Below are 27729 nucleotides of genomic sequence, written 5' to 3' on the forward strand. Positions count from 1 at the left end.
CTCAAAAACGTCACTCTGCTCCCTTTCCCGCCTCTTCTAGTCAGCACTGGCACTGGCCAGGGCCCCTGCAGCCTGCCTGAATTTCAACTGCATGCTGATTCTCTTGCCAGTCTGTCGAAATCTGCTGTCCTTCCTCAGGGGTTCCAGTGCGGTAAGAGAAAATGTTTTACTAAGTTCCTCTAATTTTCAAAGGCCATCAAGCAAAATGCCCTTTTTTATGTAAAAACAAATGAATGATTTGTGAGGATTCCAGCTTCTGTAGAATATTCATGAGCCAAGCCATTATCTAGTATATTTCTGTATATTTGTGGATGGAGTTCCCTAAGACAACTATTTGGAAAACAAATTTTGAAAAAACACACAAAACCACCTATACCTCACAATAGCAATGAAGTAGCACACACATGTACACGTTTACACACACACATATATATATGATAGATATGCATATATACAGAGCTTTAGGAAGTTGACGTGATATTTGGGAGTTAATCTTTCAGTGTCATTCAAAAAAATTTAAGTCAGAGGAAATATCTTCTGTGGATAATATCCCAAGGAGATGGAGTCAATGGACAGAGTCACACTATAATGAATGTAACCAAGAAGTGTTGGCTTCATGGAACTGGGGAGCATAGAGCTTTCTAAATGTCCAGAATTCCTTTGACTCTCACTTCAACAATTTAGTAAGCCACTAAATGTACTGTGCTAGAAGGGGGAAAAAAATAAGTAGGAAGAATCTCTGTAACCCACAAAATGGTGTACAAATTTCTTACTAGTATTATTGTACAAAGATGACAAACAAGGAACTTAAAATCTACAAGTGTACTCAAATAAATATTATACAAAGCAAAATATGATGGGTCCCACAAAGCTTTACAAATAAAATACTATGGGGAAGCAAGAGAGAAGTTGTGTCAGGTGGGGCAGGGAATGAAGAAGGGCATTTTAGAGAAGGTGACATTAGAGATGAGCATATAAAAATAAGCTTCTAAGAGGTGTAAAGGAGAGAGAAAGGCATTCTATGTGGAGAAGATGGCATGGACAGAAGCACAGGAAATAGTGAGGAAATTATATTCTTGAAGGCCAAGAATTGGCATAGCCTTGGCTTCTCTTTGTATTATTATTATAAATATTTTTTTGCCACTTGTGACCACATCAAAGAGGGTAGCTGGGAAAAAGTAGGGATTGGTGTCCTGGTGGGATCAATTCCATGGTTCATTAATGACTAGTAGCTTCTGGGTTTTTTTTTTTAATAAAAGGTATAGTAAGCTTTTTGAAAAAAAAATACTTATTAAGTAGAGATCATTTATGGAGGAGCGCAGAAAGCAAACTACTTTTGTGGGAATGTAGGGATTGTACAGGGCAGATGCCTGACAGAAGGCTGGAGAAAAGAGGTAGGATTTTACTGGTAAACTAGAACTGCATATGTATAGTTGAGGAGTTCATGCTTAATTTGGCAATTACAGAATATTTGAAGGAGGCAGTGAACTAAACTGTAATAACAAGCATAACTTGCCTTGAACTCTGCCTCATTTTTCCTAGTTACACTAAATTCATGCTGATCCAGAGAATTTTTTTCTTTAAGAACATATAACATTCAATTTACTAATATAGGACTAGAGCCTATAATTTAGCTTTTATTTCATGACTTAACTATTTACAAAATACCATTTAATCTTAAACCAACTGCCAAAATTGGGCTCTCACAAATCTAAAGTAGAAGTTGGCAGAAATAACTGTTACACCTTCACTTCCTCAGCAAAAGAAGAAGAATGTTGATAACCAATTTAAGATGTTCCAGAAAGAGTCGTGATATCTTCCTCTGAAAAATTCTGTGATGAGGTTCCTTTCCTTAAGCCATAAATTCTATGCCATACAATGTTGTCTTGCAAACTGACAGCTAACCAAAACCAAAAACTAACAACAGTACTTGGTATTAGACATTGATTACAAGGATTTCCAAAAAATCTTCTAAATTTAAGAAATCACAGAGGTAAAATTACACTCAATTGAAAGTTTTATTAATGAGCCACCTATTGTAAAGTATAATGTTTAATATATCGTAAGTGCCCAGTGAACATTTGCTAAATGAAGCCCATGCACTATAGCTTATTTTTGAGTTGGGTTCTCTATCACCCATGCTGGAGTACAGTGGTACGATCATAACTCATTGCAGCCTGGAACTCCTGGGCTCAAGTGATCATCCCTCCTTGACTTCCATACATGTGGGGATTACAGGCATGAGTCACCTGCCTGGCGAGTTCCTTGTTTCTAAGGAGACACAATTCATTTTTATTCTCCCTACCCCCATTAGAATAGTTTCTATTTAGAGGAAGTAAAGCCTGAGAAACAGGCAATGTTTTCACCAAGATGGCCTGTTAAGAAATCTTGGTTACTCCACAAGTCCAAATTGCACTGCGGGTGAGCACCATGTCCAATGAGCAGCACATGTTGTAATGCCAGCTTTTATGCCTCCTGTGACCCAGGAGGGAAGATCTGCATGAGAGTCTCTAAAGACAGGGATGAAATGAGACTGCCCTTCAAATTGCAGAGAAGCTTGGCTGTATAACTACATAGATCTTTATATAAAAGAATATGTTTTAAAACTACCAGCAAGCAACATTCTTTTATAGATCAAGCATGTACTTTCTTCTGGGATTCCTAACCTGAAATGTGAACTTTTCTAATAAAACTTCTTCTGTGATTGTGATTAAAATGAGTGAGTGTGCTGTGACTAATGTTGGAAATCATATAGCTGCCACTCATTGAAGCTTAGTGGAATTCACCGCATGAAATCTGCACATCAAACCAGTAAAGTGGGAACAAAATTAAATGGAAGTGTTGGCATTCAAACCCAGGTCATTGTGTCCCCAGAGCCCATTCACTTTAAATCATGCTGCTGAAACTTCTTGAAATTGTGCTGTTGCAGTATTATGATCTTAGAAAGGCATTATATATATGAGTGTTTGAGCATGCCAAGTAACCTAGACTAGAAATGACAAGGATGTTATAAATACAAGGACTCAATAGTAGGACACTATATAAGCAAAATAACCACGAACTTGCATTCAGTTTCTAGAGGTCTCAATCATTGAAACTTTCCTTTGTAATCCTTCTGGTTACCTAGAGAAAGAAAGCCCCAGGGTTGCCCACCCCACCACTCCAGGAAAGGTAGGGGTAAAGGCTCTCAGATTGCTTTGTTGAGAAAAATGGAGAAAGGGTGAAGCTCAGCACACAAAAATCTCTGAGGAAGCCTTAAAAACCCCCAACCTGCCATGCAGAAACTAATTTCTATCCGGATGGCAGTCCTAGTCTTAATATCAGAAAGAAACAGGAAGGTGAGAGGGTGAGGTTTTATCTGTTACCTTATTTAGTCTGGGAGTCAGAGGCACTCGGTGTGCCTCTATCTTTAATCATGTGGTCTAGCACTAGTCTCTTGGGCTTTCTGTCTCATAGTTTTTTTTTTTTTAGTTGAAAAACAGGTCAACTAACACAAATGTGAGAAGGCATATGTTGGTCTAAAAGTATATTGTTCAAGTCTGTCAATTAGTGAGTTGTCAGTCAATAAATATTTGCTGAGTGCCATCTATGTGCTAAGCACTGGGGACATGTGGTGAGTAAAGAGTAAGGTATAGATAGGCCATGAACTTAAGGAGCTTAGAGTGTTACAGGAGAGACAGAGAATAAATATGGAATTTCCAAATTATAAACAGTGCTATGCAAATAAGGTAGTGTTATTCATATTTATCAGATATTCTACTGCCAGCAGGTGTGGATATTACTGTCAACTTATTTGCCTGAGTTCTGTAGATTCAAAGTTGGATTTTGTAATTTTTCCCAGTTGCATATAAATATCTAGATCAGATACATTAATGGTGCGTGTGGTGAGATCAAGTGTACAAAAAATAGAGCTTTTGAGTTGCTGTAACGTTAAGTGTTACACCCCATAAAATATGTACTTCTTTTTAGTTCCACTTCCCATTTTCTTGAAATATTTTTTTCTTACTTAGTTTCAATAGAGCATAGAAATCTGCTGAAGTGACTCAATAATCTCCCTTGCATTAGAATGGTAGTTTATTGAAATCGGGCAAGGCTTCCGGTTACAGTAACAGAGAAACTTCCCTTTAGAAGTCAATGGCAGAAAGTAAAGTAAGTTAGTAAGGAAGCTATGGGGCATGATGGCAACCTGGATAATTGGGAAGTGGCTGGCAATAATTTAGAAGTAACTCAAAGCATATAAATGCAATCTGCATGATGATGGGGAACAAAAAATTATGGGCAGTCACAGACAGTAAAGTCCTTCCTTCCTATGCCACCAACTGGTTGTCTCACCTCCTTTTTTAAGGAAGTGGTGAGGAGATGGTATTCTTAAAAGCCCAGCATCAGCATGACTTGTGGCTTCTTTTTGGATTTGTTTGCCATTCCTGTCCACACCAAAGAGGGTAGGTGGGAAAAATTAGGGATTTGTGCCCTGATGGTTGGACCTACTCCACTGATCCATTAGTTACTAGTAATCTCACTTTTTCCTTTCAGTATAATATATGTGTTTTACATTAACTAGCTTTTTAAAAATTACCTATTTAGATGAAACAGAGTATCATTGAATGGACAATGTATTTCCAATCACATCTCTCCACTGTTCTGGCTTTCAGTTAAATTTTCTCTAAGGATCTACAGTTAAAGCTATCAGGGGGCATCAACATATATTATTTTACATTTTTTATGATCCATGGTGATTATGATGATAAGGATAGGACTATGGAGACAGTGTATGTTCCACAACAAAACCATATTCTTTTGCTTTAAATTCGGCATGCAGGAGCCAGTGAATTTTCCCCAAAAAATTTCAAAAGGATTTGTCAACAAATAGAAAAGAACAATGTGTGGCAAGTATAGATATAGGGGTAAATACATCTCTATAGGTTTAGTATAATCATCTCCAGTTCCAGGGCAATGAAAATGTACTTCATTTATCCAGCCAAATAATGATTAAAAGATTTTTTTAAGTACATGACATACTGTTTTTCACACAGGAAGCTTACCTGCTAGCTGGGGAGTGCAGCCTTACTAACTGAAAACTTAAATAATGATACTAAATAACATCAAATATTGATTAAATACCTGTCAATGAATACATGCAATAGGGATTTGAGGGACTAGCTATGATAATTATACAGGTGAGGAAACTGGAGACTGAGTATGTTGTTCAATGTCACATGGCTAGGTGGGAGGACTGGGACCCCCAGGTATATCTGAACACAGGTATATCTGAAGACAAAACTTGCTCCGAAATGTAATTCAGTACTGCTTTCCAACCCTACTAATTCTCATTCTCTGATTCTTTGGACTCCAACCTAGTTTCACCATGCCTGTAAGGACTGTATCAATCATCTATTGTGTAACAAATTACCACAATAACTTAAAACAACCCCCGTTTATTAGTTTACAGTTCTGTAGGTCACAAGTCCAGCACCCAGTTGCTGGGTTCTCTGCTCAGAATATTATAAGACTGAAATCAAGGTGTTTTCTGGGCTGAATTCCCACCTGGAAACTCTGAGTAAAAACCCTCTTCCAAGCTCATTCTTGTTGGCAGAATTCAGTTCATTACAGATGTAGCACTAGAGGTCCCTGTTTCCTTGCTGGTGATCATCTAGGGGCCACTCAGATCCTAGATGTGCCTGCATTCCCTGCCACATGCCCTCCTCCACCTTCCAACCAGCAGCAGTGCTTCAAATCTCTGACTTCCTCCATCTCTGACTTCTAAACCCAGATTTAAAGAGTTCATGTGATTGGGTTTGTTGGCCCAGATAATCTCCCTATTAAAGTCAACTTGGGACTTTACCTCTGCAAAATCCCTTTTGCCATATAATGTAACAAAATCACAGAGTGATGTCTCATCATTTTCACAGGTCCAAACTCAAGGGGAGGAGATTATATAAGTCATTGGGGGTCATTCTAGAATTCTGTCTACCACAAGGACTCTCAGAAACTATAGAGGAAATTAAGTTGAAATTTAAGAAGCCAAAGAAAGAAAGAAGGAGAGAAAGAAAGAAAGAAAGAAAGAAAGAAAGAAAGAAAGAAAGAAAGAAAGAAAGAAAGAAAGAAAGAAAGAAAGAAAGAAAGAAAGAAAGAAAGAAAGAAAGAAACTGTAGAGGAACATGGCAATTGGGAAACAGGAAAAAGTTATTTCCTCAAAATTTTAAGGAATACAAAGTAGAAAATAACTTTCAGCACTTGTAATGAACACAAAAGACAAGGCGGCTATATAAGAAAACAAAGATGGTCAACTTTTCAACAACAGATCAGTAAAATATATTTTACAAATAAATTTTTATTTCAAAAACATTAAGTTTGAAAAATTTTATTTTACAAGTTTTTATTTAAAATAGGAAACCATTGTTTTGAGAGTCTAAGTCATTGCTCAGCTCCACTGGTGAACATTTAATTGTAACCGATGCCATTGGTGCTCCACCATATTCCCTGAGCACTGGCACTTCCAATCCATGCGACAACTGCCCTTTGCAAGCATCATTCACTCTCTGCCTGGGGATTTTCTTTCAGCTTTCTCCTGGGGCAAGCCTGAAATCCCAGGGGATTGATGTCCTGAGAGCATCCCTCAGAGCAGCCCTCAGCCAATCATGGATGGCAGTTGGTGGTTGAACACCCAAGCTTCTTAACCCGTTAGGTGAAAACCAAAGAACAAAACAAACAAACAAAGTAAATAAATAAAAAACCCTTTGGGATAAGTTCTACACGGTCTCCCAGAGTTCCCTGGTGTGATTGAGCCCAATGATATGATATGATCATGGTAGTTGATATGATAATGCACTCTTCATTAATTTCCTTCCCAGTCTCGTTTCTACCCTCGTTTTCTATGATCACCTTCCGGATAGAATACTTACACTTAAATTCTTGTCACAGGTTTTTAGGCACTTAGAATAATAGTGACTATATTCCTGCATTTGGTTTGGTAGAAAAGGACATTAACCTTTTATAGACAAATAGACTTGGATCCCAGCCAATGTGCAATTTTAGCTTTAGTTTTCTTACCTGTAAAATGAGGACATTAAGACTTACCTTGTTGCATTAAATGAGTAATGATTATGGGTAAACTACCTAGTTCACAGAAGGAATTCAATAAAGCATTTTTTTTTTATTTTTCCTTTTTCTGGAATCCTCAGTGTCTTCCTTACTACTATTTCTGTAATTTCAAGAATCTGACCTCATGGTTTAAACTTCCTGCCCTCCCTAGTTATGGCTAACTGAGAGATAGATGGTGGAGTAAGCACAATTTTCTGTGCAATTATATTTTCTACAAAATCAGAGTATTTTATCAAAAATAAGCAAGCCAAATATTAAACACACCTATATTTAAATTGAATAAAACATTTAGAACCAAATATTTTAAGTACATAAATTTTCTTTGGTACTTCACTCTCTTGTTCTTAAAGTTCCCTGAATCTCTGTGACAGTGCATTTAGACTATGGAACAAAGCAACCAGAGCAAGACATTGGCCAGTTTTCAGGAAAGCCAAGCTCTAATTCAACCATAAATCAGTTTAAATCAGTTTTTTTTCTTTCTTTGAGCATTGACACGAATTGAGATTCAAACTCACATTTTCTAACATATGTAAGTTCGTCAAATACACTAAAATACTGAGTACAATAGTATTTTTAATGACAAAGGAAATCATGTGAAGTATGAAATATCAGAATGTTTATATAAACTCTAGTATTAGATGGCCTGAGTTTAAATCCCAGCTCTGCAACTTATTAGCTGTGTGACCTAAGGCCAGGTAAACTCTCTATCCCTTTGTTTTCTCATCTGTTATGTAGTAATAATAATGGTACCTCCCTTGTACCATTATTGTAAGAATTAAAGAGTTAATTTGATTATTACATTAAATATTAAATTAAATTAAATATTACATCAATTACATTAAAGATTAATGTAAGAATTAAATTAGCCAATGCATGTAAAACAGTTGCAGAAGCTCTTGGTAAATGTTAGCTATTGTTATTTTGGCTATTAGCATTTGGTCAATGATCTCTTTTGTGATGTTGTTCACCTACATGGGCAGGTGTACCCTTCTTTCTCCTCTCATAGTGTGTATGTCCTAGAACAGTGTTGTTTGAAAACTATTCACTTGTTCTAGAACTGTTCACTTGTCTGTGTCCCCACTTGACTATGAGGTATGTGATATTAATTTCTACATCCTTTGTTTAATGAGTAAATTAATCAGAACTAGAAACTATGTAGCTAGACATGTTTTTTTGTCCAAGTTTATATTTTTATACAGTTAAGCAATGGATTCCAGAGGAGACTTTATGTCACCAGTATAAGAACAGAAAACATACCAGTTAAGCCAGCCATGTCACTTACTGGCTGTTTGACCTGAGGAAGATGACTGCATCTCTCTGAGCCTCAGTTTCCTCATTTATCAAATAGATATAATGATATAGTTTGTAGGGTGGTCATGAAAATTAAATGAGATAATATGTATCAAATGTTTGACATATAGCAAGCTTTTTTGTTAACAATTACTATTCCATTCTTTCCCCCTTAATCCAAAGTGCTGCTCAACAAGAGTTCGAAGACAACTGGACAGGAATCTCACCTTTCATAAAATGGTGGCATGGATGATTGCACTTCACTCTGGTAAGTTTATTAAAGAAAACTTGGAACCAGGGAGTTCCCTCTATTCATAGATACCTTTTTATATAAGAGATCAACCAGTTTTATAGTTAGATTAAGTGGTGGTTGGATATGTTGCATTTTTTTAATGAGTTGTGCTCAAAAGTATTTACCACACTTTCTGCCACTTCAATATTAGGATTTATTCCTTTAGGTTTTAGAGCATTTTTATTTCAGGATTTTCCTATAAAAATGAAAATATGCCATCAGAAAAGTCAATCCTAGTGTCCTCACCCTTTGCTATTCTTTCTAGTGTCAAAAATGTTAATTCACGTATGAAAACTTATTTATTCTAAAAAAACTTCTTGGTTGCACGTGCGAATTTGTGGACTTTTTGCAGCAAACCTACAGGAGCCATAGCCCATAAATTGGGAATCCTTCAAGATGGTCATTATCAGCTAAATACCTTCATTATTATTATTACTATTGTTAGTGTTATTGTTATTGCATGTATCCATACAATGGATATATATGTGTGTATATAGATATTATATGTTATTATTAAAATTATCAGGGTGGTAGTGTCAGTGCAAGAAGGGCTGTATTTGGGACCCTTATCTAATTCCACTAATTTGCTCAACAAATCATTCATGTGCCAGAGAATATATAAGCACAGTGATAAAGCAGACTTGTACTCAGCCCTTAAAAAGTCTGTTCCTAGCCTGAGTAAAATAGGCTTAGATTACAGGCATTTAACTGAGTTCCTCTTCTACTAGTAGATCTGGCAGGCTTTTTTAGCAGTGGCAAATAAATAGTTCAAAAGAAATATATGATAAAATCTTGTTAGAAACTGGCATAGTGTACGGATTAAGAGCACATATTTGCGTGCCAAATGTACTGGATTTGATTCTTAACTCTGCTGCTTCCTAGCTTGATGACCTTGAACAAGGTTTTAAAGCAGTCTATGTCCCAGCTTCCTCATCTGTAAGATGAGCTGATATTAATAGTACATACATCACTGAGTCAAAGTGAGGATTAAGTCATTGTGAAGTACTTATAACAGTACTTGGCATCTACTAAGCCCTATGTAAGTGTTTATTAATAAAGAATGCAATTTTTAAGACAGAGAGATTCATACCTTATGGCCATAGGTTTGTATTAATTCAATCAAATTTGTCATCTCTCTCTGGAGGTAATTTCAGAGTCAGGTTAATGGGCCAGCAATTAGGCATTCATTACATGAGCGTTTTCTTGTTTGAGCCCAAATATATCATGGAGAGAGATAATGAGAGCATATCTAAACACCTTCAGAAACTAAGGCTATTGTGTAGAATCTTATAACTTGGTTGAGTCTTTAGGAGCATACAGCTCAACATCTTCATCTTACAAATTAGGAAACCAAGACCAGAGAGTTAAGTCATTTTCCCACAATTACACAACTAGAGAGGATCTTACCCACTAGAATTGCCTTGTCTCCTTGGTTCTGGAGACCCAGTTCTTGTTTATAAGTGTCCTGGGCCTCCGTTTGCCTCCCTGTGGCTTATCATAGAGTCAGAGGCTGTCCCAGAAACCCAGCTTACAATAAATTTGTTCATACCCTTCACTCTCTTTGTTTCTCTTCTCTGCCCTTTTCAGCGATTCACACCATTGCACATCTATTTAATGTGGAATGGTGTGTGAATGCCCGAGTCAATAATTCTGATCCTTATTCAGTAGCACTCTCTGAACTTGGAGATGGGAAAAATGAAAGTTATCTCAATTTTGCTCGAAAGAAAATCAAGGTAAGCCTCTCATTACCTGATTTAGATATTCTCTAGGCCATTAAAATTGAGGACTAGATTTCAGTGAGTGAAGACCTCTACTTTGCCAGAAAAAAAAAAAAGTTGGCTAACCATCAGAGGGACAAGTCTGTAGGTTACAATAATGGGAGTATAGAAAAAAATGTCTCCCACACTCCTCACCTCATGTGTGGAGGTCTCTAGATGTTTTCCAGGTCTTTAAGCTCATCCATGAGAATGTGTGCATGTGAAGCCTGGAGTAACTCAGGCTTACCTGTGACTATGCCCACCAGTCAAAGAAAGCTGGGAACACATGTCTAGTTGAACAAGGTTTGGTTTTTTACTTGCTACAGCAAAAGAAATCTCACACCTTGAGGAACTCTTGGCATCTCAAGGGGATGTAAAGTGGATTTAGAATTTAGGATTCTGTTAGATGGTTTGGGGGAGGATTTAAGAATGCAAGGATTTTCTCTGGATCAGTTATGGTCAGGAATTGGGGGTATTTCTCAGATAAGTTATCTTAATCATTTTTTCTAGGAGGCAGAGGGAACAGAGTGGGACTAAGTCTATAATAGGCAAAGAAGCAGTAGTCATTGCCTAGGCTCAGACATGATTTTGGAGTGGTTTTGCTTTTATCTCACTCCATCACAGTCACAGAGTGACCTCCTCGGAAGCTGGTGTTTTGTGAAATTATTTATGTGAAGTAGGGAACATCCTGGCCTAAGTATTAGTGTAAGGCCAGCCACCAGCTGACAGTTGTGTGATGCCTTTGTCTTTTCTTACCAACAACATCTGAGGGATGGCCTGTGTCTACAAATTGTCATTCTTTGAGAAGCACAGGTGCACTGGGAGTAACTCAGCATTTCTCTAGGCGTAGCCAGGAGGGTATTCAGAAGTAAGAACTTCTTCTATCCCAGAAGTTGTTGAAGCTTCCTACACTCAAAGACAGAAGCTCCAAGTCTTCATGCACCCAATGACTTGGGAAGATGACTAAATCACATTAATATGCACTGAATTCTAACAATGTTTTCTTGTGTTTAGAAAACATCCTTAGTTTTGGAAAAAATAATTATTATCCTCAGACTTACATGAGAAAACCTTGCCTGATATACTTAGGGACAGAATTAAACAGCATCATAAAAAACAGATTTTTTCTACAATATATTGGGTAATTTTTCTTTTACATTATTCATTGTTTGCCCAATGATATATGAGGGTGGCAACATTAACATAACTAGGTAAATCTACACTATCATGCTCTATTCAGTTGTTCCTGGATCACTTTTACTGTATCTATGCTCTCCTACTCTTCTAAATGTTTTCATTTTCAATAACCTGTAACTGTGTTTCCTCCTCAGAGGACTGCCCTGGGGCTACTAGAGTCCCTTTGCTCACAGGCTCAGAGATCTTGGAAGGTTGGTGGGGGGCTGCTGAATGGTTACCTGTTCCTGTGCAACCCTTAGCCAATAACTGGTGGATGCAGACTATGAAACCTGGCTTCCTTGCCTTGAGACAGGATAAACTCTAAGTTGTAACTTACCCTCCAGAGTTCCCTTGCAGGATCAGGCTGAAGCTATCCCCTGTGAGACTTTGCCTGATTTCACCCCCTTGCTTGACTTGTTTGTCTTTTCTATCCTCTTCCCTACTCTCTTACCAGTTTCTCTTGGAGCACATGTTTTCTAAGTCACTTGCCCATGAAGTCTCATCTCAGGATCTGCTTCTGGGGAACACAGCTGATGATGTTCAGCATTCCCAGAATATATTTGCAAACTAAGCACTGTGGCCCTTTCAAAATCAAAAGGAGAAAGAGCCTTCAGACACTTTTAGGACATCCTGTAGTTGATTGATTTCCTTTATTTTCTACCCCCTTAGAAATAACTATTTAAGTATATCAGTTCACATTTCCTATGACATCTTAACCACGTAAGACATTTTAAAATTTAGAAATATCTATTTCAAATCTATATCTCTCTGTGAGGGATGATTATGATTATTCAAAGAGGGGGTGAAAATATCTATTGTTCTATACATTGGACACTTTCTAATAGTCCTGCATTTGAGAACCTATAATATTGTGCGTGCGTGTGTGTGTGTGTGTGTGTGTGTGTGTGTATTTATATTTTACAGAACCCTGAAGGAGGCCTGTACCTGGCTGTGACCCTGTTGGCAGGCATCACTGGAGTTGTCATCACGCTGTGCCTCATATTAATTATCACTTCCTCCACCAAAACCATCCGGAGGTCTTACTTTGAAGTCTTTTGGTACACACATCATCTCTTTGTGATCTTCTTCATTGGCCTTGCCATCCATGGAGCTGAGTGAGTGTTTAAATTCCGAAGTCAAGGATTTCATGTCCCTCAATTTCTAGGCAGGATGCTCCATTAGAGGCACAGTGACCTTCTTGCCTGTGTGTGGTTAGCCTGTCTGCTAAGGGAATGTGAGAGGATAGCAGAGGTCAGTTTGATAGAAACCACTCAACATTGGCATTTTTGTTTCATGCACCCATGTAATTGCTATTCATAGTGTAGTTATATATAGCAAGCTTGAAAAATACACCAAAGTCTGAGTATCTTTGCAGATGTATAAAACATGTTGAGAGCACTGGTAGGATCTGGAATATCTGCAATGATGTCCTCTATGGTTTAATCACTAGTAAATTAAACAAACCTCCAAACTAGAAGAGTTAATGATTAATCAGTTGAAGAGGTTTGTTATAGTTCAATAAGTTTTGATTTAAGCCCACAATCATTTATTTGTTGTCTACCATGTATGAGGACCTATCTCAGGCACTGCAGGAAATACAAGCAGGAAAAATATGTGGTTGTTGCCGTCAAACATTCTAATATAATGAAAGTAGCAGCTAACTTCTATTAAAGGTCTGTGCTAAGGGTTTGACATGAGATATTTCTTTTAACCCCCAAAATGTATAGATTTCTCACTATCACCATTTCTTGGGGATAGTAATTGTAGACAAGAAACCTGGAGCTAAAATGTTAAAATATGCAGCCTAAGCCACCTCTCTGGTAAGTGGCCCAGCTGAGATTGGAGCCAGGCAGTCTAAAGCAGGCTGTGATAAATGTTCTCTTAGAGACACACAGTTCCTGGCTATGTGGTTAGGAGAGTTTGCCTGATTGGAAATCCTCTTTCATACCAAGTTTCCTTTTTTGTACAGTTTCATACCACCTGCACACAAAGGCAGGCCTGGGGAAGTTCCCTGGTGGGTATAGGGCTCCAGGAAATTAGGGGTGGAGGAAGTAGAAGCTCAAGACTCACTCTGCCCAGAGCCCAGTTGGTGGCCAAGACATGACTGTGAAAAAGGGGAAGGGTGGGGAAAGCTGCATTGGGCACTGCATTCTTAAACTACTTGCTGACTGTGACCCCTGATAAACTCTTTGTAAGCATGGAGAAATCAATGTAGACCAAGAATCTGATGACTCTCTTAAAGCACTCAAGTATCTTTAAATGGGACTTAGTCATAATCCAGTGTTTCAGGTAATCCTAGAGAAGAGAAATAATTTATTCCCCTCTCCAATTTAGTAATTCCACCACTTTCTGTTTGTATGGTTTCGCAGATATTCATCTTCCTTTGAAGCAGACATAGGAGATATGTTTATCTCCTTCTCCACTTGAAGAGAATCTGCTCTTTACACTGGTTAGGTGATTTCTCACAGTCTCATGGCTCTGTAGCAGCTGAATTGGGTTTAAAATGCAGGTTTCTGGACTCCTGGTCCTGGCATTGAGAAGAGGAGAAAATCAGATTATTTTCCTATCATTTACTTCCCATGGGAACTTAGGCATTTTGAAATTTAATAGTTATTTTTTGGACTCTTACTTTGTGTCTGGCATTTTTTTATACATCATGCAAATTGCTTATTATAATGAACCTTCAATGAGGTACTATTACATCTGTTTTACAACTGAAGGAACTGAGGCTCAGAAGAAGTTAAATAATTTGCCTGAGTCCACCAAACTAGTAAGGGGTAGAACTGAGATTTGAACCCAAGTCTGTCTGACACAAAACAGAATTGTTTTCACCAAAACATTCTGCTTTGAGTTACTAAATCATTCTGATTTACATTCTCATGTAAAACTGGGGTAATAATACTTTCCTCTCAGGCTTGTCGTGAGGATTAACTGAGATAATTTGTGTAAAATGACTTTCCCCAAGCCTGGCACATGATAGGTGCTCAATACATGATAATTCTCTTCCCCAAGACCTAAGGATAGAAAGGAGTGGTTAATGAACTTGAATTAAAACATTCTCAGAATACACCAAATGACACAATAAATTTTAGGTCTCCAAAACAAACCTTTACAATGGGTTTTCTGTGTCTTTTCTTCTTATATATTCTGAAGATGCTGTCATTTATGTTCCTTGAAGTCTACTCAACATTGTGCCTTTCTCTATCACCAATAATTGTCTTATGATTTGGTAGTTGCTCAACTAGCATTTGTTGAATTGAAATGAATGGGCTCTGAGCACTTCAAGGTACACACTATTAGTGTTGATGTCTGTGAGAATGTTATAATCCCTATATAGTTAAGTATCTCAAACTGGTTTCAAAATTTGGTTTGATTTAGATAATTTCCGAACCCACAAATAAGGCACTTCTTGTAAGCTTCAGGGCTACTGTATGTGACTGTCTCAGTTGTCTACTATAGTGGGTGCCTGGCCAAGGACAATAAAGTTAGCCCACACTTTGATGATTGAACCTTTTGCTTATAGGACTATCTTCATAGGAAGGGTACCATTTTCTAATTTGCACAAAGGCACTGTAGGGGCCAGCAGTCACTCTGTTAGATTTGCAATTTTTCTGCTTTTGTTTGTTTGTAAATGAAAATGATACTTGAGACCGAAGTAGAAATTCTCCCTTAAGAGAATTTGATCCAAGACTTACCCTCTATAATGTTACATGTAAATATCCCTTTGGTAATTGCACATATATTTTTTCTGTTGCTGGGTATTATGCATTTTCTTTCCTTTCATCTATTCAGAGGGAGCAATAAGCTATCACTTTTAAGTGAAAAGTACAGGGCCTACATCAGAGCACTTAAAATATATGCAGAATCTTTTAATAAAATGATTTAATTTCCTATTACTAAATGATCTGGACTTACATTTTTCTCCCAGACGAATTGTACGTGGGCAGACCGCAGAGAGTTTGGCTGTGCATAATGTAACATTCTGTGAACAAAAAATCTCAGAATGGGGAAAAATAAAGGACTGCCCAATCCCTCAGTTTGCTGGAAACCCTCCTATGGTATGTACAATTCACTGTTGTTATTACAGTTTCATTACTGACAATCTTTAACCTGTGTCTAAGAAACATGTACAGATGTTATACATCTATATAGATGTCCATTACAAATGTCATGGAACAGCTAAAACGTGTGTCTACTTTTCTCTGCTATACTTATTGGATAGAATTGTTTCTTGAAAACTAAGCTTTGCATTGTTCTGTTATTAACATCCTGATATAAAACTTGGAAAAATAGTGTTTTTAGAAGTGCTGTTTTGGTTCAAGAAGTTCCATCTCTTTTCTTCATGACGATGCCAGCTAATGATTTTTAGGGGGACACTTGGGATTCCATCTTGAGCTGAGTTGGATAGCTCAAATAAATCACTTATAAGGGGCGAAGGGCCTCTTCAGATATCAGCACATAATACTTTCCATACAGCTTTTAGATTTGAAAAGGAAATTGATGAGGTGGTACATAAGGCTACATTTAGGCATTAGGAGTTTTCTGTTTATGAGGCATAAAGGAGGCTGGACAGCCAGGTTCATACCAACATCCAATGGCATCATGTGGTGGGCAGAAATGTGGCAAGAGTGACCAAGGAAATACATGGTGAAACACTTTCTTCTTCTATTGGGAGCTCTAAAGGGCTCCATTTTGTGTATTCCCATATCACTGCTCCATAGAGTAAGATGTGGGCCTTGTAATCTTCATATCATTCCCCACATTGGCAGACAGTATACTTTGTTGGTTATTGTGCTAGCCATTGGTATAAAACTAGGCAAAAATCAACATTTGTGCAGGGCTTCTGAAGAGGATTATTTTTTTTTTCCCTAAGCACAGTATAACATAAAGGCAAATTTTCCATTCCATTTTCTCCTTTCTTTTTTCCTACTCTCTTAGCATAGGAGCACTCTTCCTCTAGACACAGCATACTATCTGAGGACGTAGCATCTTTAAGCATCCTTTCCCATTAATGAAAGCAACCAGACGTATCAGTGAACTGGCTCCACTACATGCAGACATCAATAGAAAGGATAAAAAGGGAACTGTATTGCCAGTTCTCTTGTGGGCAGGGGAAGGCACATTTCCTCGATGACAGCTGGAGTCAGAGTACTAGTACCTTAACAGAAACCTACCTCAAAGAGTTTCTAGGTATACTAGCAGCAATATCCAAATCTGGCTCCATTCAGTGGGGCTCCATGGTAGCACTCAGGAAACAGATGGATGATTTGAGACTGTTTTAACTATCCCATTAAAACAAAGGCCAACAACAAAACATTGTTTATATTTGGGGCAAATATTCTTCAAGTTTGGCTGAAGATGGGGAGATTCAGGTGCTCTCAATTTCCAACAGTCAGTTTCCTATAAAAGTAATTTAGTAGAAAGATTATATGCGAGACTATGGGAAGCACTCTCTTATTTTTTCCCCCTTAGAATACATTCCGGAAAGTCATCTTTTAGATAATATTGCTGTCTAAAATTCTTTGCTAGTTTGGGTATTAAACTAGAAATCCAATTGGCTGAGTTTCAGGATGGATCTGTTTGGCCTCAATGTTTTTATATGGCCAATAATGCTACAGAGTAACTCCAGTGTTCAGAAACACTGCATGTTTTGCATGTTCTGACCCAAGAGATACCTAAAGAAGTCTGAAAAGCTCTAGGTTTGTCTCCATTCAGCAAGTGCATTGCATACTCCCAGAATTTCTCAGAATATTGGAGAAACAGCGAAACTCTTGCATAAAATTTGTCATCTTGCAAATTTGTCACTGTGACTACATAACTAAGAGAAAGCAATCACAGTGTTGCATTAAAAATATTGTGTTGCTGAAGTGTTATCCTTTAAAAAAATGTTAATTCTGAAGCCAACCTTGCTTTGTTATGGGGTTCCTGCAACTGTAGTTGCAACACTGAGAGGAAATCCCATTCTTGTGAGCAGTTCCTCTTGGGAAAGTTTTATATTGTCAGTACAGTTCCCCAACGTGACTAAGGAGAATGTTTACTTTTACTGGCTCAAAATTATCTTAGTTTCAGATATTTTCATATATTCCATTGTAGAAGAAATTTATCTAATGTCAAATATTTAAGCAAGCCTACAAAGATTAACTTGGCTTCTAAAATTTTTCTCCCTCTGAATATTTTGTTATCTATTACCACTTAATGTATCTCATTTTCATTTTTGCTCTGATTACAGACTTGGAAATGGATAGTGGGTCCCATGTTTCTGTATCTCTGTGAGAGGTTGGTGCGGTTTTGGCGATCTCAACAGAAGGTGGTCATCACCAAGGTATTGATTGGTTTAGTAATTACTAGTGGTCAGTGTCTAACTATATCATGGACAAGTCTGCCAACCCCTCTATATCATTGATCAGATGTTACAGCAGAGAGAAGACCTACAATTTATTTCAATTTACTTAGCTCAATAATCAAATGTTTGAGCCTTTAACTGGGGAAACTACAAGTTACCATTTTTGGTGTTAAAATGAAGCCAAGTTCTTTCTGGGCATGAATCTCCCCCACCCACTGTGTATGTGTGTGTGTGGGTGTGTGTGTCTGTGTGTGTGTTTGTGGAGGGGAAGGCGACAGAGGCATTATTTTGTTAGTTAAGAGCAGAAAAGAAAAAGAGGTGAGTTCAAAGGGGCATAAATTGAGTCTTAAAATTTTCAGATGCCAAAAGAACCAGAGATCTAAGGGTAGGTCTCATTGAGGCTGAGCTAGTTTTTCAGGTTGTCTTTACCACCTTTTCTGTGCTGTGTATGTAATAATCTAATAGGAAAGTTAAAGTGCCCAAAATTTCAACAAGTTAGTAAATAAGCTGCCTCTGAAATTTGCTCTCCTAATTCCAAGTCTAGAGTGGCTTTTCCTGAACTCTAATCTGTTTCTCATCACAGAATAAATAAATATCCAACTAGATAAATGTAAATGGAACTCCTTGTTATAATTTCAGGAAACACCAGGAAAGTCTATCTTTATCAAATAAAATTTAATTCAATTCAACTCAGTTCAAAAAGTATTTGCCAAAACCCTACTATGGGTTATTTTTGCAAAACACACAAATTCTTCCTGTCCTCCACCCTATGTTTCCTCATTTGCTGTCTATGGTGGGTTGTTAGTTCAGCTGGCTTTGGAAGTCTTGAAATATAGGAAACCACAACAGTTCTCCTTTTGTGATATTTATATTGCCTTATAAGAACAATCCCACAGATCAGCAAAAACAGTTGCTGCAAAATTTCCCTTACTAGACTAGAGATGACTGAACCAGACAAGTATTTTTCTTAAACATACTTACACACAGTTTGGTTTTTAGGAAACCAAGTGTTATAAATTGTGGTTTTTCTTAAAATACAATAAAATTTTACTGTAAGTGGAAAAATTCCTAAAAAAAAAAAGAAAAACTTATTTTCCTTTGAAGAAAATAGATATTTATTTTCTTCTCTTATAAATAAATATGAGAAACAAGATGTTATCCAAAAGTATCCCAATGAGAATGCTGTCCACTTATTTAGTTACAAGTTACATCTCATTTGTGCCTATGATAGCAAAATTGTAATATGGTAAAAATTGTTTCCACAACACAAAATTGCAACATGGTAAATAATTTTCAACATAATTTTAATCTTCTGTTTTCAAAATGAAGCTTTACCACTTCTTATTTCAGAACAGAAGGGAAGTTGGTTATAGTTTTTATCACGTAAGATGCATTTAAATCACAAGTTCTGGAAACGTTTGATATTTTTTAAAAAAAGAATTTTTCACTCTTCCACAACTCCCTGTTCGAGAAAACCCAGCAGTATCAGTTAACGTTAGGAAGCTGCTGTTTTATTTGTATTGATTTTTCTTTCCTTTGATGTCCCTTGGTTTGTGTTTAGTTATACATGTAAGGTTCTTCTAGAAGTCTTAGGAATCATCAAAGAAACAGTATATTACTTTCTGTATTGCTCTTCACTGTGTTCTATTTTTTTAAATTATCCACTCAATAGTTGATGGACATTTGGATTGTTTCCTGTGTTTTGCTATTATGAATAAAGCTGTTATAAACATGTGTGTACGTAGACAGATGAGGATGGCAATGGGTGGGTAGAAAAGATGGTGTACTCCCCAGGTAGGGAGAAATGTGGAAATAATGCATGGAATCAGGCAGATTCAAGGTGTGATTCAGGACAAAGATGGACCAACTTAGTTAGTCTTGTTTTGGGGAATGTTGTTACATAACTAGTCAATGGGATCTCCTTCTGGTCAGCTATTAGGTTGGTGCAAAAGTTACTGCGGTTTTTGCCATTAAAAAAAAAAAGGCAAAAACCACAATAACTTTTGCACCAACCTAATACTAAGGCCCTTTCTCATCCTCTTGGGGGATAGGAAGGCTAAGCAGGAAACATCACTTTCTGTAAAAATTTTTTAGCACTTTTTTGACTTCTGAGAGGAAAAAAAAATCACAGTAGACTGATTTCTTATGTTGGATTCCCTGGTAAGGACTGAGAAATAACTGCATGCAGAAGGTTTCTAAGGAATTCTATAAGAGATAAACATGGAAAGGAAGTAAGAAAGGCAGGAATGGGGAGAGAGAAAAGCTGACCCTCTTTCTAGTTGCAACTGTGGCCTCAGCTGATACTACAGGGAGTGTGGGAATTGAGATGGCCCCTTGGAGTTAACCTAAGTTAAGGAAAAGGGACTAGGCCTTAGTATCCCTTAATCAGCCCATCATTAGTAATGGGCTACAACTGAGGGCAATTCCCTGTGACAGACACATCTGCTGGAGGAACTGCTGTGTTGTCCCTAAAGCAGAGATCTAGGTGGGCCAATTTAGCTCAGTTTTTTATCCATATGGACACTAAAAAGACAAGTATTTAGGAAAAATGTCATTTCCAGACATGTTTTATTCTATAGGTGGTCACTCACCCTTTCAAAACCATCGAGCTACAGATGAAGAAGAAGGGGTTCAAAATGGAAGTGGGACAATACATTTTTGTCAAGTGCCCAAAGGTGTCCAAGCTGGAGTGGCACCCTTTCACACTGACATCTGCCCCTGAGGAAGACTTCTTTAGTATCCATATCCGCATCGTTGGGGACTGGACAGAGGGGCTGTTCAATGCTTGTGGCTGTGATAAGCAGGAGTTTCAAGATGCGTGGAAACTACCTAAGTAAGTAAAAAGTACATATTACCAAAGTATATGAGTTCAGGAAAAATGGCACTAAATAGCTCCTCTTCCTCCATGTTTTACCAAGTCTCCAACAAAACACACAGGTTCTAGGAATATAGGTAGCTATTTCTGTGGTCACCGTTTCATATGTGTAGTGTGTTTATGCATATTTTCATAAATCTTATGTGAAATATGAAACCTTTGAATCAAATATTAGAAATAAATACTCCCAAATTCCTTTAAATATGTAAGGGTCAAGGCCAAGTTATATTAACTTTCCTAACAAATATAATTGTAGTGTATAAAAAATATTCTTAAATTTTCATTGGCATAATTTATTTGAGGCTGAATGCCATATATTAGCCCCTTTGCCTCCTTTTCTCTGCATGCCTAACATACTATCAGGCACTTAGTAGATGCTAAAGAAAGGTTTGAGAGTTTGTTGAATAACTCAATGAATAGACAAATGAAAAGTGGAGACATTAAATCTACAAGATGTAATGATGCAGCAAATTCTCACTTCAGTGTGCAGCGTATGCAATAATTTCAAGAGTGGGATGTCCTGGCAAGACATAGGGTGTGTGTGGAGGGGGCGTTGTTGTGTGTGAAGAGGGGTGGGGAGATAAAAACAAAACAAAACAAAACAAAAAAAAAAACTTGTTCTGAGTTACCGAATGTTTTTGGTTAGCCAAATATTTCTCTTCTTACTTCCAAACCCAACGTTGGCACTAAGTTTGGTTACTTGAAAGCTATTTCATAGAAGGAAGCACCCAATAGATACATTATTCCAATTTGAATTAACATGTTGCACATCCCCAATAATTATGGGTGTCCCATCTCACTCTGAAGAGCAAGACATCTCTGTAACTATCTCCTCCCCATTTCCCTTCAGGATAGCGGTTGATGGGCCCTTTGGCACTGCCAGTGAAGATGTGTTCAGCTATGAGGTAGTGATGTTAGTGGGAGCAGGGATTGGGGTCACACCCTTCGCATCCATTCTCAAGTCAGTCTGGTACAAATATTGCAATAACGCCACCAATCTGAAGCTCAAAAAGGTAAGTCCTTTCATTTATCGGAGGGCCTAGAGCAGTAACCGTACTCTGCCATGTGAGGCCTGAGAGTGCTTTCAGGGCTAAGGTTGGCAGAGACCATGGGAAGTGAAGAAAAGCTTCCGGTGGTTCCAGAGAGACAGGCTTTTCTTCAAAAGAATATCTGTTAAATCTAATGTGCTTCTAGATAAGTAGGCCTATTAGTGAAGGGAATATATTGTATTTGTATAGTGTTGCTGGAAATTCGGAAGAAAGAAAGTTGGGAAAGTATTCACAGCCCCAACTTAATGGCTATAATTTTTGTATATTCTCTTGTAATATTTTCCATGTTTACATATTTTTAGAAAGTTGTAAATATTGAGTATGTATAATTTCATGTCCTGCTTTTAAAAAACATTATAGAAAGTGTTTTTCAACGTCTTCACAGGCTTTATAATGATGACTTTAAATGATCCCTTCATGTTCTATTGAGAGGATATTGAATAATTTTTCTTTCGTCTTGTGTTAGATATTGAGATTGATTCAATTTCCAGCCACGCAACCCCCCCTCCCCACCCACTCACCCAATACTTTTTTTGCAAAGGGAGGAGAGGAGACCTGAAACTCTACTTATGAATATCTCCTCAGGATCAATTCACAGGAGATTTTTTGGTTACCTATAAATTTGGTTTTATTGTGTAATAAAGGGCATCCTAAATAAACCTCAGGCCATTCTAATAACTGTAAAGATAAACTCTAATAGGGACATTAAGCCTACCTTGACTTTTCATTCTCCCTGTACCTCTTTTCCATGTGGAGGAGATGTGCATAGAACCTTATTTTTCCCCTAGGAACTCATGAATGTCTGGCAGTAGCAGGCAGGGAAGAATTTCTGTGGCAATCCCTGCTAGTCTAGATTCCATCAGGCTTTCTGAGAAGAGGTTCGAAGGAAGCCAGAGATTCTGGGAGAGTAAGAGCAGACTCAGAGAGAAACTTGGTGGGCTAATAGTTTTCTCTTAAGCTATGTATTTCTGAGGCCAAGTTACTTATTTACTGCCCTGCTAGAGTGAAGGCCAGAGCAGATTCCTGTAAACTACCCTGTGAAATGTCCAGAGCCTTCTGAAAATCTATGTTTCTAGGCATTCTGAGCATCAGGAAAAAGTTTAGGTGACAGAAAGTGGAATTTCACATGTTAATGCTGATAGGGCCTGCCAAATATAATCTGCTTCATGATCCACCCCATTTTCAGATCTACTTCTACTGGCTGTGCCGGGACACACATGCCTTTGAGTGGTTTGCAGATCTGCTGCAACTGCTGGAGAGCCAGATGCAGGAAAGGAACAATGCCGGCTTCCTCAGCTACAACATCTACCTCACTGGCTGGGATGAGTCTCAGGTAAGGACAAGACTCCAAGGCTCAGGTCCTTCCCATGGTGTACAGGGATTACGAACTTCCCCTTGGTTATTGGTGTGTCTTGTGCACTATTTTTTCTAAGTATGGTTAGTGGATTTGGTGATCCGGTCCATTCACTCTCATTTAGTATCGCCACCTTATATTTAGACTGCTCAGATTAGAATCAAAGCCAAGGAGCCCGTGAGGGAATAAAAGCCATCACTTTGACATTATTAAAGCAATTCTCCCACCAGGCACTCTGAAACCAGGTGATTGAGATGATGCACAGGGTTATTTTGGGGAAAACTTAGCTTTCTCTTTCTCTCTGTCTCTCTCTCTTTCTCTCTCTCTCTCTCTCTCTGTGTGTGTGTGTGTGTGTGTGTGTGTAAAACAGACAGTCCCCAACTTACAATGGTTCAACTTATGATTTTTCAACTTTACAATGAAGTGAAAGCAATATGCATTCAGTAGAAGCCATACTTCAGTACAAGACATACTTCAGTACTGTATTCAATAAATTACATGTGGTCTTAAACCTTTTATTATAGATAGGCTTCGTGTTAGATGATTTTGTGCAATTGTAGGCTAATATAAGTGTTCTGAGCACATTTAAGGTAGTCTAGACTAAACTAACTATGATGTTTATTAAGTTAGATGTATTAAACCCATTTTAGACTTACGGTATTTTCAATTTAATGATGGTTTTATCAGGATATAACCCCATTGTAAGCTGAGGAGCATCTGTTTATATAACGTACATAAGCATATAAAGGATTCTGTATATATATATTTTAATATGTATTTATATATGTATCCTATATATTTATATGTACTATGTATATATGTATTTATAAAATCATTTAATTTATATGTTTTTGTATGTTTTATGATATACTCACTACATTTATAATTATTATGCATATATATTGCCAGGTATTATTCTTATGTATCTATTCACATAGATTGTCTAATTTTATCATCTCACCAACCCTATGAAGTAGCTCCTACTATTATCCACACTTTACAGATGAAAAAACTCAGACCAGGTTAGGTCATTTTCCTAAGAGCACCCAACAAGTAAGTGACAGAGACAGAATGTGCCAGAGCCTGTCCTCTCAGCATCTTGCAGTAGTTCATGATTATCATTTATAAATAAATTACTATATATCTAATGAAGGTGATATATATGCATGTATGTGTGTGTGTATGTGTGTGTACAATGAGAGTGCTCTTTCAAAAATGTTTGGAGACCACTATAATAAAGTAGCCAGTAGTTCTCAACTGGGACAATTTTGCTCTGCTCCCCCTCAAGATACACACCAGAGACAGTTGGCAATGTAAATATCCTACAATTAACAAGACAGCCCCTCACAACAAAGAATTATACAGTCCCAAATATCAACAGTGCTGAAATTGACAAACCCTGAAACAAGTTAATGATTCCTGGAGTGGTAACATCTTTGTAAATAAGCAAACATTAATGATTTGGCCTGGAAGCAGCATAAGCTATCACCATGAGTGAGGAGCTAAGGCAAGAGTCTCTGCATATTTCTGTCCAGTGTCTCAGCTGGTGTCTTAGTCCATTTGTGCTGCTATAACAAAATACCCAAGACTGGGTAATTTGTAAAGAACAGAAATTTATTTTCTCAAAGTTCTGAAGGCTGGCAAGTCCAAGATCAAGACACCAACAGGTTTGGTTGTCTAGCAAAGGCTGCATCTTCTGGGTGGGAGAAATACTGTGTTTTCACATGGTGGAAAGAAAAAGGGAAGGCTCGTCAAATACTGTGGGATGACTCTTTTCCAAAGCCCTTAACTCATTCATAAGGGATGATCCTTCATGTCTTAATCACCTTTTTAAGGCTCCACTTCTTAAAGCTATCACATTGGCAACATCTGAATTTTGGAGAGGATACATTCAAACTGTAGCAACTGGGTACACATAGACATTGACTCCACAACCCTGGGAATCTTCCATGTGCACCCTGTCACTGTGAAGACTGAATTCCCATTTGGGTTTTGACATATTGTTTATCACAGATTATCCAAGTCTTAAAGGAATCTTGTAGCAAATATAGATTAGGGAAACATAACCATAAGAATTGTTGCTCCATAAAAAGTGGTTTCAAAATGCCACTTCTGCAATTTAAAAACACAACAAAAATGCTTTGATAAAAATAAAACTCAGGAAAAAAATCTATAGTATATAAATTGCTTTACTGTTCTGTTATTTTAAAAGCCAGGCACAGGTTTTTTTTTTTTAAATCAGTTATTTATTTGTATGGAAAAAGTAATTATTTTGCTTTGCAAAACTGATCTCTATAGAATTATTAAATTGGAGTGCCCACCTTTCTTAACCTCCTCTATGCCCATCATCCATCTAGTGAATTTCAAATCTGATTTGCTTTTTAAAAATAAATTTAATTAACCACTTTTATGAAAAATACCTGTTGCTCAAACTGAAGCCTCCTAGAATGGTATCAGAAAAACAGCATGTGACTATATACACATACGTGCACGCACACTCACACACACACACACGCACGAGCTTCAGGCTTGATTTGATGTCTTATTATGCTACCAAAGTATTGCTGCATTTTAGTCTAAAATTGTTACATCTCTTAGTAATTCTCCCAAAGGAGTGGAAGTATATTAGGGTGAAGAGAAAAAGTCAAACATAGAGCAGAGAGAAAAACAGTGAGACACTACTCATCCATCAATGCCTGACTCAAATACTTCGGCCCTAACCCCCCCAATTCTTCCACTTCACCTTCCTTCTTTGTTCTCATTAGGACGCTTGTGCCTCTTTCATGACACTCATCATACCCTGTTCGACATATGGGATTATTTATATTTATACTTCGAAGTCTCCCTTTCTAGACTGTAAATTGCTTGAGAGAGATCCAGTTTATTTATCTTTGTTTACCTTTTGGCATCCAGCAGGGTGCCTTGGTTAGAATAGTTTGTGAAGGATGTAAATACATTGTATGTGCTTTTACAGAATGTCTCTTTTTTTTTCTGAATTCATGTCCTTTCCTGTAGGCCAATCACTTTGCTGTGCACCATGATGAGGAGAAAGATGTGATCACAGGCCTGAAACAAAAGACTTTGTATGGACGGCCCAACTGGGATAATGAATTCAAGACAATTGCAAGTCAACACCCTAAGTAAGGAGTCAGTCACCAAGATGTTTTTGAGGCTTGCATCTGCCTAAAGCGGCAGCCCCTATATATATCTAAACTTATATATTTTAGAAACTCAAATATGTGTATTACTATATAAAGGTTGAATTCATGCCCAACAGAAGATTCCAGATATCTTCAACTTTAAGAAGGATCTTTAAATTATACCAAATTACCTGGAGATTTATTAAAAACAAATATTTCCAGGTCCCCATCTCAGACTTTCTCAACCTGCCTGTCCCAAGTAGGGCCACAGCTTGGTTCTTTTCTTTAGTCACCTAAATTTCATTAGTGTATCTACTTCTTTTAAAGATTCAATATAATTTATACATATTGTTAAGGAGACACTGTCCCCACTTTCAGTTCTAAAAGCTTCTGGGTCTAAAATCTTAAGTTGACAGATATCTCAAGGTGTTTTCTGCTCTCACTAAAACTTTAGTCATTATAAAACCTTGAGGGGGATCCCTTGTCTTGCTAGAACACCTAAGAAACTCAAGAGACCACCATATATGTACCCTTTAGACTATTGCTTTTTGCACTGTAAGAAGCATACGAAGTGCCTGGGGATCTCTTTAAAATGCAGATACCGATTTAGAAGATTTGGAGTAGGGCCAGGTAATCTGCATTTTTTAAAAAGCTGACGCCAAGGCTACTGATCAGAAACCACACTTTGAACAGGGCTTTAGACTCTAAAATTTAGAGAAATGAAGCCACACCGAGTGGTTGGCATAGTTGGTTTGTTCCTAATTTCAAGATGCCAGGGGGCACAAAGTCCTGAAGGAAAGTAGCCCACGGACTCATGAATTCACCACCATTTTCTCTGTGATAGAAGTTTCCAAAAACCTTGGTTGGATTTTATTTTTGCCAGGGAAGTCAACTACCTTTTGAACTATCCAGATGCTCACACAAACAGGCTGAACCACACTCCCTCTGAGCAATATGATCCCTTTGCTATTTGTGGAAAAGACAAAGGAGCATACGGGACTCTGCCCTGGGGCCTCAAATTAATGGGAAATTCACCTACCTGCTTTGTAGACATCTCATCCCAAAGCTTGATATTGTCTTTTTTTTTTCTTTCCCAAAAGTACCAGAATAGGAGTTTTCCTCTGTGGACCTGAAGCCTTGGCTGAAACCCTCAGTAAACAAAGCATCTCCAACTCTGAGTCTGGCCCTCGGGGAGTACATTTCATTTTCAACAAGGAAAACTTCTAACTTGTCTCTTCCAGGAGGAAATAAATGTGGGTTGTGCTGCCAAATGCTCAAATAATGCTAATTGATAATATAAATACCCCCTGCTTAAAAATGGACAAAAAGAAACTATAATGTAATGGTTTTCC

General features: G+C 37.6%; 1 protein-coding gene across 1 annotated transcript in view; it reads left to right on the forward strand.

Annotated features, from left to right (window-relative positions):
* LOC100459132 (cytochrome b-245 heavy chain) overlaps positions 1-27729 on the forward strand; it is a 37386-nt gene that overhangs the window by 3459 nt on the left and 6198 nt on the right. The window contains exons 3-13 of the mRNA XM_054544444.2: positions 41-151; positions 8575-8659; positions 10271-10416; positions 12541-12731; positions 15545-15674; positions 17846-17938; positions 20539-20792; positions 21685-21847; positions 23070-23216; positions 26253-26377; positions 27478-27630. Of these exons, the coding sequence (XP_054400419.1) occupies positions 41-151; positions 8575-8659; positions 10271-10416; positions 12541-12731; positions 15545-15674; positions 17846-17938; positions 20539-20792; positions 21685-21847; positions 23070-23216; positions 26253-26377; positions 27478-27604 (1572 nt within the window). The 3' untranslated portion in view covers positions 27605-27630. The remainder of the gene's footprint in view (positions 1-40; positions 152-8574; positions 8660-10270; positions 10417-12540; positions 12732-15544; positions 15675-17845; positions 17939-20538; positions 20793-21684; positions 21848-23069; positions 23217-26252; positions 26378-27477; positions 27631-27729) is intronic.

The sequence above is a fragment of the Pongo abelii genome, chromosome X, assembly GCF_028885655.2.
Source record: "Pongo abelii isolate AG06213 chromosome X, NHGRI_mPonAbe1-v2.0_pri, whole genome shotgun sequence".
Classification (NCBI taxonomy): Eukaryota; Metazoa; Chordata; class Mammalia; order Primates; family Hominidae; genus Pongo; species Pongo abelii.